Raw genomic sequence first — 17,626 nt, forward strand, 5'->3', positions numbered from 1 at the left:
TTGTTGCAATAATAATTTACGTATTCAAATCAGGACCAACTTTTTTTTTTTTTTTTTTGCTGAGCTTCACACAATATATTTGTCAGATCTGGAAGCCGTTGGGGGTGTTACTTGGAGCCCTGACAATTACTGCCGTTCCATCCGATGCTACTGTATTTTTAAGACATAAAGATATTCTTGTCAGAATAGATTTTCAGTCAACTAGAAAGACTGAAATGAAAGAAGTAAACACGGAGTATAAAAAAATGTTAAAAAAAATTGGGAACCTATCACTGTTTGACCTGCAGTTTTTCATCACATTTTTTGTACACAAGCAATTCTGCCAACATCATGAAGAATGGCTTTGGGGTTTTTTTTTGGGGGGGGGGGGGATTGACACACACACTCCAATAATAGACCGTTGATTCTTAATATGAAGTGAAAAATCAAGTCACAACAAGCCAAGGATGAATAATCCATTTCAGGCTGCAAAAGAGATTATAATAAAACCTGCTTGAAAACTAGGATGAAAAGCTCATTGGAAGAAATCCAGAGCATTCAGGATCCATTGCCAATTAAAAGCCGTACATGCTAAGCAAATATTTTCAAGATCTGAATGGACTTGTTAGAACTTCTTTGAGCAAAGACAACTTCCCTAGGCTGGAAGAGGACAAAGCCAAGGAATATTAGAAATACTGTCGTTGTAAGCAAATTGGTTCCCTCTGCTTAGTTAAGACTTCCCAATAAGCTACGTGGGACTATTGTTTTAAAGGTTCATTCTCAAGTAAATATTGACTCCTGTGATTCTAAAAACAGGCTCTAGAATATTACCTTTGGCGTTATCTGAGAAGATGAAGATAACTGCCTGAATGAGCACTGCATTAAAGATGTTTTCAATGGGACATAAATGAAATCACGGTCCCACAGTCTAAAACAGTTACTAGCATCACATGCATTACTGCTATCTGACTTTTATGAAAGCATGAGTTACACTGGCACAGACAACTGTCTCACCATTGTTGGTGAGAAGCAACAGAGGTTTATTACTCCTCTTTAACACATCATTTCCAATTCCCTGAACATGTACCTCCATGAGAATACATTAAAAAGGTAGCTAAAGAAGCAGAATTAAATTCACCATTAAGGTAACGGTAAAGGTTCCCCTTGCACATATGTGCTAATCGTTCCTACTCTAGGGGGCGATGCTCATTTCCGTTTCAAAGCTGAAGAGCCAGCGCTGTCCGAAGACATCTCCATGGTCATGTGGCTGGCATGACTAAAAGCCGAAGGCGCACAGAACGCTGTTCCCTTCCCACCAAAGGTGGTTCCTATTTTTCTACTTGCATTTTTAAGTGTTTTCAAACTGCTAGGATGACAGAAACTAGGACAAGTCATGGGAGCTCACTCCGTTATGTGGCATTAAGGATTCAAACTGCCGAACTGCTGATCTTCTGAAAGACAAGCTCAGTGTCTTAGCCACTGAGCCACCGCGTCGCTAATTCACTATTAGAAATAGGCAAAGTTTAAAGATCTGACTCCATGGAGATTTCCAAAATAAATCTTGATATTGCAGGATAAAACAGCTGTTAAAAAGATGTGGGAAATCACCAGATAAGCATGCAGCAGTAAAAGATCACATAGGCAAGTGTGTGTTTTCCCAAACAGATGTGAAGAATGAAGACCACACCAAATGGAAACATGTTCAGTTTTCAGACTAGACATGCCCTGATTAAACCTCCTGTTTTTCTTGCCAAAACAAACAGTGAAGGAAGACATGAAAACAAACATCCGTTAAGTTCTATAAATGACCAACGAAATGAACATTCCAAAACTAGATATTCAAATATAGGGAACGTTCATTAGAGCATTGCCTTCATAAGTAATTAGTACATTATATAAGCACTGGGAGGGACGTGGTGGCTCAGTGGCTAAGATGCTGAGCTTGTCGATCAGAAAAGTCAGCAGTTTGGCAGTTTGAATCCCTAATGCCAGGTAACGGAGTGAGCTCCCGTTACTTGTCCCATCTTCTGCCAACCTAGCAGTTCGTAAGCACGTAAAATGCAAGTAGAAAAATGGGAACCACCTTTGGTGGGAAGGTAACAGCGTTCCATGCACCTCCGGCATTTAGTCATGCCGGCCACATGACCAGAGAGATGTCTTCGGACAGCGCTGGCTCTTCACCTTTGAAATGGAGATGAGCACCGCCTCCTAGAGCCAGGGATGACTAGCACATATGTGCGAGGGGAACCTTTACCTTTTATAAGCACTAGAGGATCGCTGCATCTGGAAATCCACCTATGCTTATGACAGAATAATGCGACCTGTTTTGCAACATTACAGAACATTCAGTCATTGGTCTTGTAAATGGGCATAAACCCAAAGAATGGCTGACTTAGATAAAAAAATATTAAGCATGGCATCAGCCCCGTGGCGTACTTACCATTCTTCCTTTCATTGAGAGGAGGCAAATATTGGTTTGGTTGCAAAGAGAGTTCTTGAAATTCGTGGGCCACTGCTTCACTGTGAGGACTGGGCGCAAGGCGTGGTAATAATGCCAAATCATCTTCCGTGTCCACTGTCCCCTTGTGTTCCATTGTGGTCTAGCAACTAGAGATAGTGACAACAGAAAATGACTTATTGGAAGTTTTATTGACAGAGCTGTTCACAAAGAACAATTTCAAATATTCGCTACTTCAGCCACATCCAGGAGAATCTCTTCAGTTTAAGAGTCAGCACTCTTCATGGCTGGCACCATGTATTTAATGTATGTAATGGGAGGTTGAACCACTAGCCTTGTGGTGCAACCAGAACAATTGTGAACTAAATACACTCAAAACCATAGAAATTGTGGTAGATTTTAGAAGGTCCTACACTACCACTTCTTATAGTACTAAACACAGTATCAACCGTAGAGACCTTCAATTTCTAGGTTCTATCATATCTCAAGACTTAAAATGGACACCTAACATCAAAAACATTATCAAAAAAGCACAAAGAATGTTCTTTCTGTGCCAACTGAGAAAGCTCAAACTGCCCAAGGAGCTGCTGATTCAGTTCTACAGAGGAATTATTGAGTCTATCTTCTACACCTCCATAACAGCCTGGTTTGGCTCTGCAACCCAACAAGACAGACACGGACTTCGATGGAGAATTAGAACTGCAGAAAAAACAATGGCTACCAACCTGCCTTCCATGGAGGACCTGTATACTGCACAAGTCAAAAAAGGGGCTGTGAAAATATATACAGACCCCTCACATCCTGGACATAAATAGTTTCAACTCCTACTTTCAAAACGATGCTATAGGGCACTGCACACCAGAACAACTAGACAAGGACAGTTTCTCCCCCGCCCAGAATGCCATCACTCTGCTTAACAACTAATTCCCACAACACTGTCAAATAATTTACCAAGAATATATTACTATTCTTTTTCTTTCCTAGTATCTATCTCTTCCCACTTATGACTATAACAAATGTTGCTTGTAGCTTTCAATTTATATTGTTTTGTTTGTTTCCTAGTACGATTTGATAGCTTATTAGTAATGTTGACTATCATTAAGTGTTGCATTTTATGATTCTTGATGAATGTATTCTATTTTATTTTTATTTATGTACACTGAGAGAATATGCCCCAAAGACAAATTCCTTGTGTGTCCAATCACACTTGACCAATAAAGAATTCTATTCTATTCTATTCTATTCTATTCTATTCTATTCTATTCTATTCTATTTTTCTACTCTTGTATGCAGATCGTACATGGCTGTAAATTCTGTTTCTCCAGCTCAAACTATCACAGCCACTTAAAAAGAGTTTCTTGCTCCGAAAATGCTCTGCTCATTTTTATGACTAAAATCACATCCTGTGGACGCTAGCCTATGTCCTCTGCCTTGTGGACAAACTCTATCCCCCAAACTCCGTTTTTGTGGCTATGGGTTTCAGTTCCTTGGGGCTTATACAACCTTAATAGGTAGGAGAATTCACTTCTGTGATGAACTTATCTTTTAATAACATGTGGTTTATTTCCTCAAATCAGTTCATTAAAATTATTCTTTCACACGGACTTCATCTGTTAAACACATCTTCCAGTAAGTGAATGGTTTGTTTCTTTGCACTAAACCATGGTCTGGTTAAGACATAGTTGGCTGGAAGAATGCATTATCAATCATGATATACAAATCAAAGGTAAGGATAGTTAATAAACTATCCTAAAAACAAGTAGATTGTGATATGTGGATCCTGTTAGCAGATTACTTTAGATTAGTCCAATGTGCAACATGCATCGTCTTCTATTTTATAATAAAAATAACCAACAATTCACAAAGAGTCAAATAGCGCAGCTGGAAATAAATTGTGTTTAATTATCATCTCTTGGTGAATGATAACATATGTATCTACGGAACATCAGTACTATAATTTTCCTTTAGCAATTTTTGTCAGCAAACTTCCTCTTCAATCCAGTCAAAGGACCTCCTATAAACATAATACAGATAATTCAGCCTTGACAGAACACCGAGTTCTTGGCTTTTGCTAAATTGTGACTAATTAAAAACAATCCATGTTGGTTATAAGGCCGCGGTTAGTTATAAGGCCGCGGTTAGGAATCTGTTTGAAAGAATGCAGTTTAGGAAAAAGGGGCACAGCTATAGCCAGAAAAGTACAATAACACAAAAGTGTTGTTTCCAGAATGCTTTGCATAATATTAATTGTCCTAGTAACTTCAGGTAGCTAGATGACTTCATTGAACATTGTCTTAACATAAGTAGCTACTTAAAATAAGCTGGCACAAGCTATGTTGTATGGAACAACACTGTGCTCTAAGAGATTAGTCAGGACTTCCTAAGAAACCCATTGCCATCACAGCATTAGAAACGGATGACAACTATGTTAAAATCTGGTGCCGGAAAATGCCTTTTTCTTCCCCTTTTCACTTTCCTTCTTCGCTATTTTATTTTTAAGACTCCAGGGAGGTTAATCTGGCACTCTTATTTGACTAAACCCAAGTATTTAGACATTTAGAAACAAAACAATAAGCGAGACGAATGGCTGCTCGAATCTAGATGTTACGCAGAGCAAGGTGGAATTCTTGGTTGCCAGAGAGGACCATCAATCTACTGTATTGTTTTAATTGCAGAATAAAACCAAGCAGACAGCAATTCAGAAACAAAAGAAATGGTAATATGTACATGTACATAACCCTTTTAAAACTTGAGAAGAGAAGTGGAAACAAAAAGACTGAAGAAATATAAGAAAAGGGACAGGCCACATGGTCATAAATGTGAATCCATTATATCCAATGAATTGGGGGGGGGGTGTTGTTGGAAAATGGGTGGGTGGGGATTGCAAAATGTGATCATATGTCCATGAGTTCTGACCGAGGCTTCCCAAGAGTCTGAAGCAAACTTCTTGTCCTGACAAAAAAAACCTTTTATTAATTGACTGAATTCTGCTCATTCATATCCAGCAAAGTCTTTCAAGGGAGGATTTACAGTCACAGACCTCATCTGGCTTGGAGAGCTGCCAGGCCGATCTCTGCAAAACTTGGCAAGGAGTCTTGGAGAGTCACAAACCAATTAACAAACTAATGGCCTCCTGCAAACTCCACTCCCCTTTCGCTCCTCTTTTATTTCCTCTGGGAGGGGCCGTTCATTGTCCACCTGTGGCCTTACTCCCAAGTCGAACCCTGTTCTTTAGCTGCTCCCTTCATCTGGCAACTCTGCGCATGCGCCCACTGGGAACAGGCTCCAACTGTTCATCTGCCTCACTGATGTCTGACTCTGAAGGCAGCTGATAACTATCAGACAGTCGTGCCAGAGCCCTCATCAGAGCCTTCCCCAGACTCCAGGACTGTCCCATGTTCCTCCCCAACCTCCTCACTGTCCGAATCTGCTGCCAGCTCTGCTGGCGGGCCCCAACACCATGGGGCATAGCAACCATTCATAAAGGCATGCTTGTTGCTGAGCACCCAAAATGCAACCGTGTGACCACAGGGGATATGCAGCACTCATATAATTTCAAAGAAGAGTCATAAGTAACTTTTTTCAAATCCGTTGCAAGTTTGAATGGTTAAGTGACCTGTTTTAAGTCAAGGACTGCCTGCATTCATATAATCAGCATGAGGAAAAAGAAAGGAAAAGGAAAAAGAAAAGGAAAAGGAAAGAGGGAAAGAACCCTTTTCTCTCTGATGTGATATTTCAGCTATCTGCTTTCCCCCCCATAATAAGTAAGGACCTTTTAAATTCTTACATAATTTCTCAAAGCGTGTACTCGGGAGATAAAATGGTACTCATGGTAGATGGTGGGTGTATTGTTTGCTAGGCTTTCTCTTTTTATATCTATGATTCACTGTTCTTAAGAACGTTTCATTTCCCACCTTCCTTACCCCTCCACTCTTCTTTCTGCAAAGTGTTCTTTTCATTCCTTCTGTTCACTGACTGTCAATCATTTTCAAGCATACCACCCTGGCCTTGATATGCTGTGGTAGCTTATAAGTGCTTTGTCCAATGGACTTCCAGCACATTCTTTGCTGGAGTGACTACAAGCCATTTTGTCTATGAAACGCAGGGCCCGAGGAAGGGAGCGTATATATAGCTCTCAACTTACAACAGTTCATTTAGCAACCGTTCAAAGTTACAACGGCACTGGGGGGAAAAGTGACATGACCGTTTTTCATACTTATGACCTTTGCAGCAGCCCCATGGTTACGTGATTTACATTCGGATGCTCGACAACTGACTCACATTTGTGATGGTTGCAATGTCCCGAGTCACGTGATCCCTTTTGAGAAAACAAAGTCAATGGGGAAGTCAGATTCTCTTAACGATCGTGTTACTCATTTAAGAACTGCAGTGATTCACTTAACAAAGGGGGTGAGAAGAATTGTAAAATGGGGCAAAAGTCACAGAACAAATTTCTCACTGAACAACATAAATTTTGGGCTCAATTGTGGTTTATAAGATGAAGATTAGCTGTATTTTAGAACACTAAACACTCCTGCATTTCACAAAATGCACATTGTATAGCTTATGAATAGCCAAATGTTCCTGTTAAAACATAAGCATTGGATTTACAGATACAGAAAAAAAAATTAAAAAAGGGTTTTGGAATTTAACCAAAGATGCAATAATATGTGGTTGTTATTGCTTAATAATTAGCTTTTTATATTCCTCCTGTCAGTCCCATTTTATGTCATTATATGTTCTCTCAAGCACCCACACACGTTCAAACAGGTAACTCGTTAAAAGAATCATTCCAAAGCAAAATCCCTATTAAAATTCTAAGTAAATGCAAATTGCTATCTTGGTAGCTTCAGCATCTTATCCATCAAAAGCTGTTATTTTAATTGCCCAAACTCAATGGGGTCTACATTCAACTAGACCTATTTAGGGTCAGGAAATCTATTTGATATGAAATCAGGGCTGCACATTTGCTGCCATCAGAAACTGAACTGAATAAACTGAATAAAGCTAGAAACTCTATTAAATAGGCAAATTAGCCTCTTGCTTTGAAATTCCAAACTTCCAACTGATTGAAGTGCTTAATTATATAACTCATGATTTAACTGCTATCTTTACTATATTCGCTAGGCAAAGAGGCCTGCTTATTGAAATACGCAAATGAAGGCATTGAAATATGGAACCTAGCAACAACTGCTTCCAATTCTCATTACTATGGTTACATGTAATATAAAAAGAATCACTATTAGAGAGAAGCAAATTGTATGAATAAGAAAAAAGATTCAGCAAGAATCTTTAGAAACTAGCCTTAACGTTAGAGAGAGGCTGAATCGGACAGCCGTTACAAAGAAAATGTGGAAATTTAGCTGGTCAAGGAGAGGAAAAAGAATTGGGTTGCTCATTCCAAAATATCTACAATGCAGAATTACACAAATTCCAAAGAAACCAAAATTTAGTAGCAAGTTTTCAATCCTGGTACACAAAATTTTTAAAATACAGTATTCAGGTTAAAATACAGTGCCATGTTTCCCTGAAAATAAGACATTTTCTTTTGACCCCCCTGAAATAAGCACTTGGCCTTATTTTCGGGGAGGTCTTATTATTTTTGAGGTGCAGGGGGCAGCAAGCATGGCCACCTCATGGCTGCTGCTGTGTTGCAATATTATCAGGGAGGGAGGGCTTATTTTGGGGGGAGGGCATATGCGCTCAAAAGCCCAATTGGGCTTATTATCCGGGGAGATCTTATTTTCGAGGAAATGGGGTATTCAGGTTAATTTTTTAAAGGAGCCATTCACAAAATGATTTTAAAGAGAAAAAATGATTTTTGATATTTTCCTAACTCACCCCCCACCCAAAAAAATATAGCTATGGCGGGAGGGGGCTGGGATTTCCAATCATATTTAAAAAAAAAACAAACTATGAGACTTTCCATATCTAAAATTTAAGGCAGCACATATTCTACAAAGTTTACCCTTCCAAGTAACTAAATTCTTTTGATAAATTTTAATTCTGCAAACTAAACATAGTGTGCTAGATTTAAAAAAAAAAGGTTTACTAAAAACTGTTTGCACACCATTAAGTTAAATAAGCACTAGTCCACACAATCTAAGCCTTTTAACCGCTACATGTAGCCTTTTTCCGTATACATAATAAACAGTCTATTTCGCTGGGAAATAGACACAAGGAAAAAAAAACCATACTAAGCATCATTATCTCTCTGAAATTTTACAAGAAAGAAACAGCATTCCAAAGCTGTTTTAACCCGAGAAAAACATTACACAATCTGTTTTCCCCCCTTATGATAGGTACTGTAGAAATATAGGTAGTCCTCGATTTACGACCGCATTTAAGCCCAGAATTTATGTTGCTGAGTGAGAAATGTGTTAAGTGAGTTTTGCTCCACTCTACGGCTTTGCATGCCACCTTGCTTAAGTGAATCACTGCGGTTGTTAAATTAGACACACAGTTTGTTAAGTGAATCTGGCTTCCCCGTTGACTTTGCTTGAGGTCGCAAAAGGGGATCACGTGACCTCAGGACTTGTATCATAAATACAAGTTAGTTGTCAAGCATTTCAATGTAAACCACCTGATTCTGCAATTGTCCTAAGTGTGAAAAATGGCCGTGTCACCTTTTTTTCCAGTGTTTTTGTAACTTCAGATGGTCACTAAATAGATTACAGTGAGAGCCAATCAACTAAAGTTGCCTTCGGAAGTTGTGGGAGCTTCATCATTTCAAGAAGAGACTGGACTGCCATCTGTCAGAAATGGCGTAGGGTCTCCTGCTTGAGCGGGGGGGGGGGTCAGGGGGGTTGGACTAGATGACCTACAAGGTCCCTTCCAACTCTGTTAATCTGTTAATCTCTGATCCCATGATCCCCACTGCACTGCACGAGTGGGGAGGGAATGGGGTTTTTGCAGTATTGTTCCAGTGCCACGCCCACCAAGAGGTTGAGACTCTAGAAAGAGTGCAGAGAAGAGCAACCGGGATGATTAGGCTAAAACACATGAAGAACCATTGCAGGAACTGGGCATGTCTAATTTAATGAAAAGAAGGACCAGGGGAGACAGGATAGCAGTCTTCCAATATTTGAGGGGCTGCCACAGAGAGGAAGGGGGGTCAAGCTGTTTTCCGAGGCACCCAGACAAGGAATAACGGATGGAAACTGAGAAATGAGGAGGAACTTTCTGATAGTGAGGGCAATCAACCCAATGGAACAGAAGTTGCCTTCGGAAGTTGTGGGGGCTTCATCACTTGAGACTTTCATTGGACCGCCATTTGTCAAAATATGGCGCAGGGTCACCAGCGGGGGGGGTGGGGGTGTTGGACCAGATGACCATGATGGCAAACCTGTGGCATGCAGCACCCTCTCTGATGGCCCACGAGCCTTTGCCCCAGTTCATGTATGCACACCTCCCGCCATGCAGGTCGTCTTCGGGTCTCTGCTGCGCATGTGCAGGGAATGGGGCACGTGCGGGAGGCGTGCTTGCATGCATAGGGTGCGGGCGGGGTGTGTGCATGCGGGGGCCACATCCAGGGGTTCCACCTGCATGCACGGGGGCAGGACGCATGCACGGGGCACTGCAGGGAGGCTGTACCAACATGTGCATGCTTTCGGCACTCGGTCCGGAAAAGATTTGCCATCACTGACCTATAAGGGCCCTTCCAACTCTGTTAATCTATTAACTATTGTATGTCAAGGGCTGCCTGTAAAGGCAATGGCTCTGGTCAAACGCTAATGACACAGCATTAGAAGCTAACGCAAGATCTTAAGAAGAGCTTTTTGGGATCAAGTGAAGATCTGCCTACTCCAGGGTTCTGTTCAACCAGATGTCCCTAGATGATGTCTCCAAGAAATAGCCTTATTACTGTTTCTTAGCAACTGTTATCTATGATTTGCTTCTGTTTCTGAAAGTAATACACTTTAAGACTTTAAAACCAGCAACTATCATGAAATCTTTCCATGTAAAAGAATGACCATCACCATATGCTAATAAGCAGTCATCAAGCTTAGCTGTTCCCTCCCATTCGTTCCAGTTCTAAAGACTCAACACTATGCATATTTGCCTCTGGATTCCAATACAATATTTCATTTTATTCAAAATGTAACGCCAACCCTGTCCCAAAAGTGCTTTTCAAAAGGCAAGTGGACTTCCTTGTTTATTTTTTTAAAAATATTTCGCTTCTCATCCAAGAAACTTCTTTAGCTTAGAACTGAAGAAGGTTCTTTGGATGAGAAGCGAAACGTTTTTAAGTGGGGGGGAAATCAAGGAAGTCCAGTTGCCTTTTGAAAAACATTTTGGGGACAATCATGACCTGGATGATTGAGAATCTCCATAGACATCTCAAAACCCGATTAACAAGGGGACTCAAGATATCATTCCATTGTTTATTATCATTCAACCGCACTCACAAAAACTGAACATATTGAAGAGTTTTTCTTTGCTAAGGAAGTAATTGTCTAAGTCATTACATGAACCAAGTGGGGTTTACTTTATGAAAGGGCCATAACTTCTTCCATTATGTTGGGATAAGCTTAAATGTCAAAAATCCATATTTTCTGACCATTGTTGCGGCCCACCAGCGGACCATGGCACGACAAAACCGCGGTCCACTAAAGCGCGCCCAATTAAAGCGTGTACCTGACGTCATCAGCAGCGCGACAAATACGACCGCGGAGAAAAAAGGGCGCTTTAAAAAGCGCTTTTAAAGCAAGCCGATTCACGTAAAGGTAAGGGTTAGGTTTAGGTTTAGGGTTAGGGTTAGGTTAAGGGTTAGGGTTAGGGTTAGGTTTAGGGTTACGTTAAGCGTTAGGGTTAGGTTTAGGGTTAGGTTAAGGGTTAGCATTAGGTTTAGGGTTAGGTTTAGGGTTAGGTTTGGGGGGGTTAGGGTAAGGTTTTCGCGTTAATTTTAACTTTGCCGCTCACAGCGTGATGTTTTCGTCGCGCTGTGATGACGTCAGGTGCACGCTTTCGTCGAGCGCGCTTTAGTCTACCGCGGTTTTGTGGTGGAACCCCAGCGGACCTGGCAGCAGATTCGGACAGTGGGGAGATTGGGGAGGAACCTGGGCCAGTCCTGGAGTCTGTGGAAGGCTCTGATGAGGGCTCTGTGTCCGAGGCAGAGAGGGGGCCAGAGCCGTCCGACAGTTATCAGCTGCCTTCAGAGTCAGACATGAGTGAGACAGACAAACAGCTGGAGCCTGTTCCCAGTGTGTGCATAAACAGAGTTGCCAGACGAAGGGAACAGCTACACAACAGGGGTCGACTTGAGAGTAAGGTCACAGGTGGATGATGAATGGCCCCTCCCAGAGGAAATAAAAGAGGAGTGAAAGGGGAGTGGAGTTTGCAGGAGACAATTAGTTCGCTTCATTGGTTCGTGACTCTTTGAGACTCCTTGCCAAGTTTTGCAGATATCGGCCTGGCAGCTCTCCAAGCCAGATGAGGTCTGTGACTGTAAATCCTCCCTTGAAAGACTTTGCTGGATGTGAATGAGCAGAATTCACAGTAATTGTAAATTGTAAATTTAATAAATTTATATGCCGCCCAATCCCGAAGGACTCTGGGCGGCTTACAAAGTACAAGACTAAAAAGATAAAAAGTTAAAAAATAGGGAAAGAGAAACAGATTTAAAAAGCAACACACCATACACTCAATCTAGGTGGGGCTGGACCTCGTTCATGAGGTCAACAGCCCCAGGCCTTCCGGAATAGCCAGGTTTTAGTGGCTTTTCGGAAGGCCGAGAGAGTGGGAAGGGTCCGGATCTCTGCAGGTAGATCGTTCCACAAGGCCGGAGCAGCTACAGAGAAGGCCCACCCCCGGGGGGGGTCGTCAGCCGACATTGTCCGGTCGACGGCACCCGGAGAAGGCCCATCCTGTGAGATCTTATCGGCCGTTGGGAGGTATGTGGCAGGAGGCGGTCTTGCAGATATCCAGGGGAGTAAATTAATAAAAAGGTTTTCTGTCGGGACAAGGAGTTTGCTTTGTGCTCATTTACATACAAGACGGGTCCACAGTGCTATTGATGTGCTTGCTTGTTCTCTTAATGGTCTGGCTGGACATTTGCTGGTTAAGTTGATTTATGATTTCACCGTTATGCTAAGCTGGCCAGATATTTTGATTTAAGAACAACTTGCAGGTGTTGCATTATTGATTCGTATCCAGCAAGCTCTTAAACCAAACAAAGTGAGGAAAACATTAGAATCCAACTAGGGAGGAAGGAAGTTCAGGTTTGATTCCTATGTGTACAACAAGCACATTTCCAGCTGTTCTCCTAAACAAGTCTACTCCGCGGTGGAAATTTTTTATCAACCTTGTTTATTCCTAAAGAACGATACAGACCATCTTTCAACTTCAAATGCATAGGCCCGTTCTGTGCACGCTATTCAAGGGAAAGCAAATATTTATCTACATTCAAAGTAATTTTCCCAGAAACCAAACTTCCCCCGAGAGTCTTTACAATTTTGAGCTAGTGCAAAGTTTCGGAATATATCCTTGACCTCAGTCTCCCCAGGTGTTAAGAGCAACCCTTGATTTGAATTCTAAGGTTCCACCTAACTGAGAGCTCCCACTGAGTGCCCAGTGCAGGCTTCCTGGAATTCACTGGGGAAATCAGCTGTTGTTCCTTTGTATCAGTCCAGTGGTTGCAGTATGTCCACAGTGGTAGTTTTCAGCTTCCCCCCTCCCAACATGGCTTTCAGTGAGAAAAGAAGATCCTGCTCTCTGTTCCATCCCATTGCCACAAACAGCCTGTGTCTGGGGTTCAAGGCATGAACAGAAGAAACACCTACAAATGGATCAGGGGTGGGCTGCAGGCGGTACGCCCCAGTACAGGAGTGCCGGAGCCTACCCGGAGCACTGGATACCATTCCGGTACGGTGCTCTGGAGGGCCCACCCACCACCCGAGTTCCTTAATGGTCTTTTAAGTCTTTGGCACTTCAGGGCACGGAGCATACAATGCCTGTGCGACGCTCTGCTGAGCAGCTGGAGCATCGTGGAGGCTCGCGGAAGCAGTAAGACGCATGTGTGTGCGGCCACGCCATGCACGTCCATGTAGACAATGCCGGGCCTGTTCCAACCATACCGATTGGAACGGGATCCAGAACTCACCACTGAAATGGATAATTAGAACTGCAGGAAAAACAATTGCTACCAACCTGCCTTCCATTGAGGGCCTGTATATTGCACAAGTCAAAAAGAGGACAGTGAAAATATTTACAGATTCCTCGCATCCTGGACATAAATTGTTTCAACCCCTACTCTCAAAACAATGCTATAGGGCACTCCACACCAGAACAACTAGACACAAGGACAGTTTTTACCAAACGCCATCACTCTGCTAAACAAATAATTCCCTCACCACTATCAAACTATTCACTAAGGCTGCATTACTATTACTATTAGTCTTCTCATCATTCCTATCACCCATCTCCTCCCATTTATGACTGTATGACTGTAACTTTGTTGCTTGTATCCTTAAGATTTATATTGTTTCCTAATATGATTTGATTGCTTATTTGTACCCTATGACTATCATTAAGTGTTGTACCTTAATGATTTCTGACAAATTTATCTTTTCTTTTATGTACACCGAGAGCATCTGCACCAAAGACAAATTCCTTGCGTGTCCAATCACACTTGGCTAATAAAGAATTCCATTCCATTCCAAGAAAGTAAGAATGAAGCAAAAAAAGCAATTTCTGAGAAGCAAAAATTGGTAGGATGATAGCCTGTTCATTATCACCATTTCTTGGCAGTGTTTGTTCGCAAACCCTCATTGGTTTGAAGTTATTGTGGAAAACACACTTTTTTTTCTTTTAATTAATAAAGTGCTGCCTCTATAGGATTACTTACTCTTGCTCCCTGGTCTTCAAAATAGCTGTTTAGCATACCAATACATCACTTTACCTATTCTATTAAGAGGGCATAATTAATACTTTTAAACCGAAGAACACGCTTCCCACACATTTCTACCCTTGTGACTTATACCTCTGCAATTATGTTCAGTTTGCAAGAGATGCAAGCCCCAAGAATCGGCTTGAAAATTGATCCCATTACTTACTGTAGTACTAAAAACTGCTTTTCGAAATTAACGATTAAGCTGAACATTTAATCTTGAGCATTTCTTCCGAATTTCTCACCTTTTTTATTCCCTAAGGGTGATCCACAACTTGTATCCTTCCCAATTCTTGGTTACAAACACACACCTACACTACAAAGCGGCACATGTGGAGTTTATAACACCAGCTCTTATGCCATCCCCCACCCCCTTCTGCTGTCACAAAAACAAAAAAACGGACAGCAAACAGCACTCAACAAGAAACAAGCAAGCTTGGAGAGAACCAAGGACCCCTCATTTCATCTCTGAGCTACAAATATTCTCCTTTGAATATTTATCAAGTATATTTATGCAACTGTCATGATCATAGCACTCTGGTACCTAACTACATTCATATGATCATTAGCCGCAACATGTGAAGAAGACTTCTGAAACTCAAGAAGGAGAGAGCTGTTAATTATAGAAGCCGTTATAGTTGAGCAGAAGCGATATAATGAATCCATGGAGCAAGTAAGCTCACGCTGTAATTTCAATGTTTATTACCTACCAAATGCTAAAAAGGGACATAATGAAACATTTCGTACATGTTTCAGCGGGCAAGATATTCAGTTGCCTTCTGAAAGACTTCTACATGTTTCAGAAGGCAAGGAAAGAAACGATGGAAACTAATGAAGGGCAGAAGCAACCTAGAACTAAGGAGAAATTTCCACGCTCTGCGAACCAGTGGGAATGCCAATAGGAACCCACCACTGTTTCGGGCTTCAGGGAACACTAAATTCATAATTTTAAATCCGGCGGACTACTAATATGATCTGCCTAATGACCAGCTGGGTGGGGCGTGGCAAGGTGGTCATGTGACTGGGTGGGCATGGCCAACTCGATGTCACTCATGTTGAGGGGCACCTTGCCAGCCTCTACTTCCCCCTCCCCTCCCAGCCACTTGTCACCTGCCCTCCTGGGCTCCTTAGGGCCCCAACAGGAAACAGTTGTTGGGTGTAAGCAGCCACCATGAGAAAGAGTTGGCAAAACAAATGGCTTAGTTCAAATTGGATCTGACCCAGAAGGAGGCTCAGCAAAAGCAACTCACCGAGGCCTACCAACATAAGCTTTCCAAGCAGAGGGAAGACCTGCGGGAATGCAAGGCCAGGTACCGGCGCCTGAAAGCTCAGTGGGCTGAGATGGTCAGCCAATTCCAAGCCATGATGCAGTCCCACTGGAATGAGGCCCTCCGGCTCTTCGCCACCAGCGACGCTTTCCTCCAGCCTTTGCCCAAAGCCCCCCACCAGGAGGCTGAAGCAGACCCCCAAGTAGGGATTTCTGCTCCCCTCTGACCTGCACAAGAAGACCCTGAAGGGGGAGACTCTCTGCAGCAACACAAGCGTTCACTGCATGTATCCAGCCCAGGAGCCGTAGTTTGAGGACCCCTGATTTAGTGCAATACAAAAAAATGCAAATAATTTTTCTGCGGACCACCAACATTTTCTCGCAGACCACACCAGTTGGTGACCGCTGCTCTAGAACATCTCAGCTGCTTTCCACATTATTGTCTGTGATACTGTGTCTTAAGAGTAGGGCTGGGAACAGGAAACACTTTTATTGTAATGATTCTGTTCCTGTTTCACAGGAACATGTCAAAAGTTGAATCTGCTGTTCAGTCCTATGAGATTTATATTATCCCACCCGCTATGCTTTCTCACACCCACTTCATGTTTCAGAGACAGTCTCATAATCTGAAGGCTTTGCTGTTTCTGCTCCCTTTTTACAACCCTGTAAATCCCTTAATTCGGGGCACCGCAGGAAAAGTGGATGAGGGTGAATAAATTGTGGCTCACTCCTCTGAAGATGATTGAAAAGATTCATGACTCGAGTTTCTCCTTATGACTAGAGTGGTGAAAGAGGGGTGATTAAATAACCAACAAAAATGTCAATATTTGTTCAAATAACAAATATTAAGCCTCTCATGGGAGATCATGCAATCAGTTTCTATCCCTAAAGATGAAAATGTGATGAAGAAAATATTAGATTGTGCAGAAATGAATAGATTAACACTAGCAATTAAAGGAAAGGAAGACTCTGATTATTATAATCTATGGAGGTTATTTTATCATTGGTTACAAAATGAATATGGATAAACAGTATAACATTAAATAATTTAGGAAGGGAATTGTTATAACGGGAGCTATGTTAAGTTGTAATGTTAAAATAAGAATATATATATATATAAAGAATTTGGTGGTAAGCTATAACTATTATGACCCCAAAAAAATTGTACTCAAGACGACACACAGATTAATGAATGATGAAATCTTTGTTTTAAAAGGGAAAAAATAAAAATAAACCTTTCATAAAAAAAGATGACTGAAAAGGTTCATGCCTTGAATTTCCCCTAAATGAGCCTGAACTTCAGGCTCACTTGAAAAGGGGGGCTGTGAAGAAGGGGATTGATGAGCAGGCCTTGGACCTTTAGATGCTGCTACAATCAGATATATTTTTAATGACACATACTTCTACAAAGCCATAACAAATATCTTACGAGTCTGAAAATACCTCTGACTTCAGAGCCAATAAGAATAAATTATTGTAACATGCTTTAATTCGGGTCACATCGGGAGACTGTCAAAAATCTATTAATTCAACATGAAACAGAATCATGAATTACAAGGAGCAAATCATTAACAGCATGTATAATTTGCATTGAGATAGTATGTTTTGGTTTCCAACTTGTTTCCGAGTGCAATCCAAACTTAAATCCAATTTTTATTAGAAAAAGTCTTTACCAAAGTGAGTCTTATCATAAGTGGGAGGGGGAGGGTTTCTGAAGAAAATGTCCTTGTGAGAAATGTATCTGAGGATAAACTAGCTGTTTTAATCAAACAGGCAAAAATAAAATGTGTTAAATATGTTAATTTATAGGTTGCATTTCTGTAGAACATTCTAATTGCAATATTTGATTTTATACTTTAAATTGAAGTGTTACATTTAAATGTGGTGCTAATTGATTTCAGGCTTTGCAGAATTCATACTTAATAAGGCAGTCATTTTTAAAAACACAAGTAAAATTCCCAGTACTAATAGTCTATTAGAAATGTAATTTCAAAACAGATGTAGTTTTTATTAGGCTCTGCAAATAATAATCTGA

The 17,626-nt window shown here is 41.3% G+C and overlaps 1 protein-coding gene across 1 annotated transcript in view; it reads right to left on the reverse strand.

Moving 5' to 3' along the window:
* MRTFB (myocardin related transcription factor B) overlaps positions 1-17,626 on the reverse strand; it is an 85,213-nt gene that overhangs the window by 59,493 nt on the left and 8,094 nt on the right. Inside the window, exon 3 of the mRNA XM_087729438.1 lies at positions 2,420-2,586. Coding sequence (XP_087585564.1) covers positions 2,420-2,573 — 154 coding nt within the window. The 5' untranslated portion in view covers positions 2,574-2,586. The remainder of the gene's footprint in view (positions 1-2,419; positions 2,587-17,626) is intronic.

Source organism: Thamnophis sirtalis, unplaced genomic scaffold (genome assembly GCF_051295495.1).
Source record: "Thamnophis sirtalis isolate CommonGarterSnake01/CBP01778 unplaced genomic scaffold, rThaSir2_p1.2 scaffold_14, whole genome shotgun sequence".
NCBI lineage: Eukaryota > Metazoa > Chordata > Lepidosauria > Squamata > Natricidae > Thamnophis > Thamnophis sirtalis.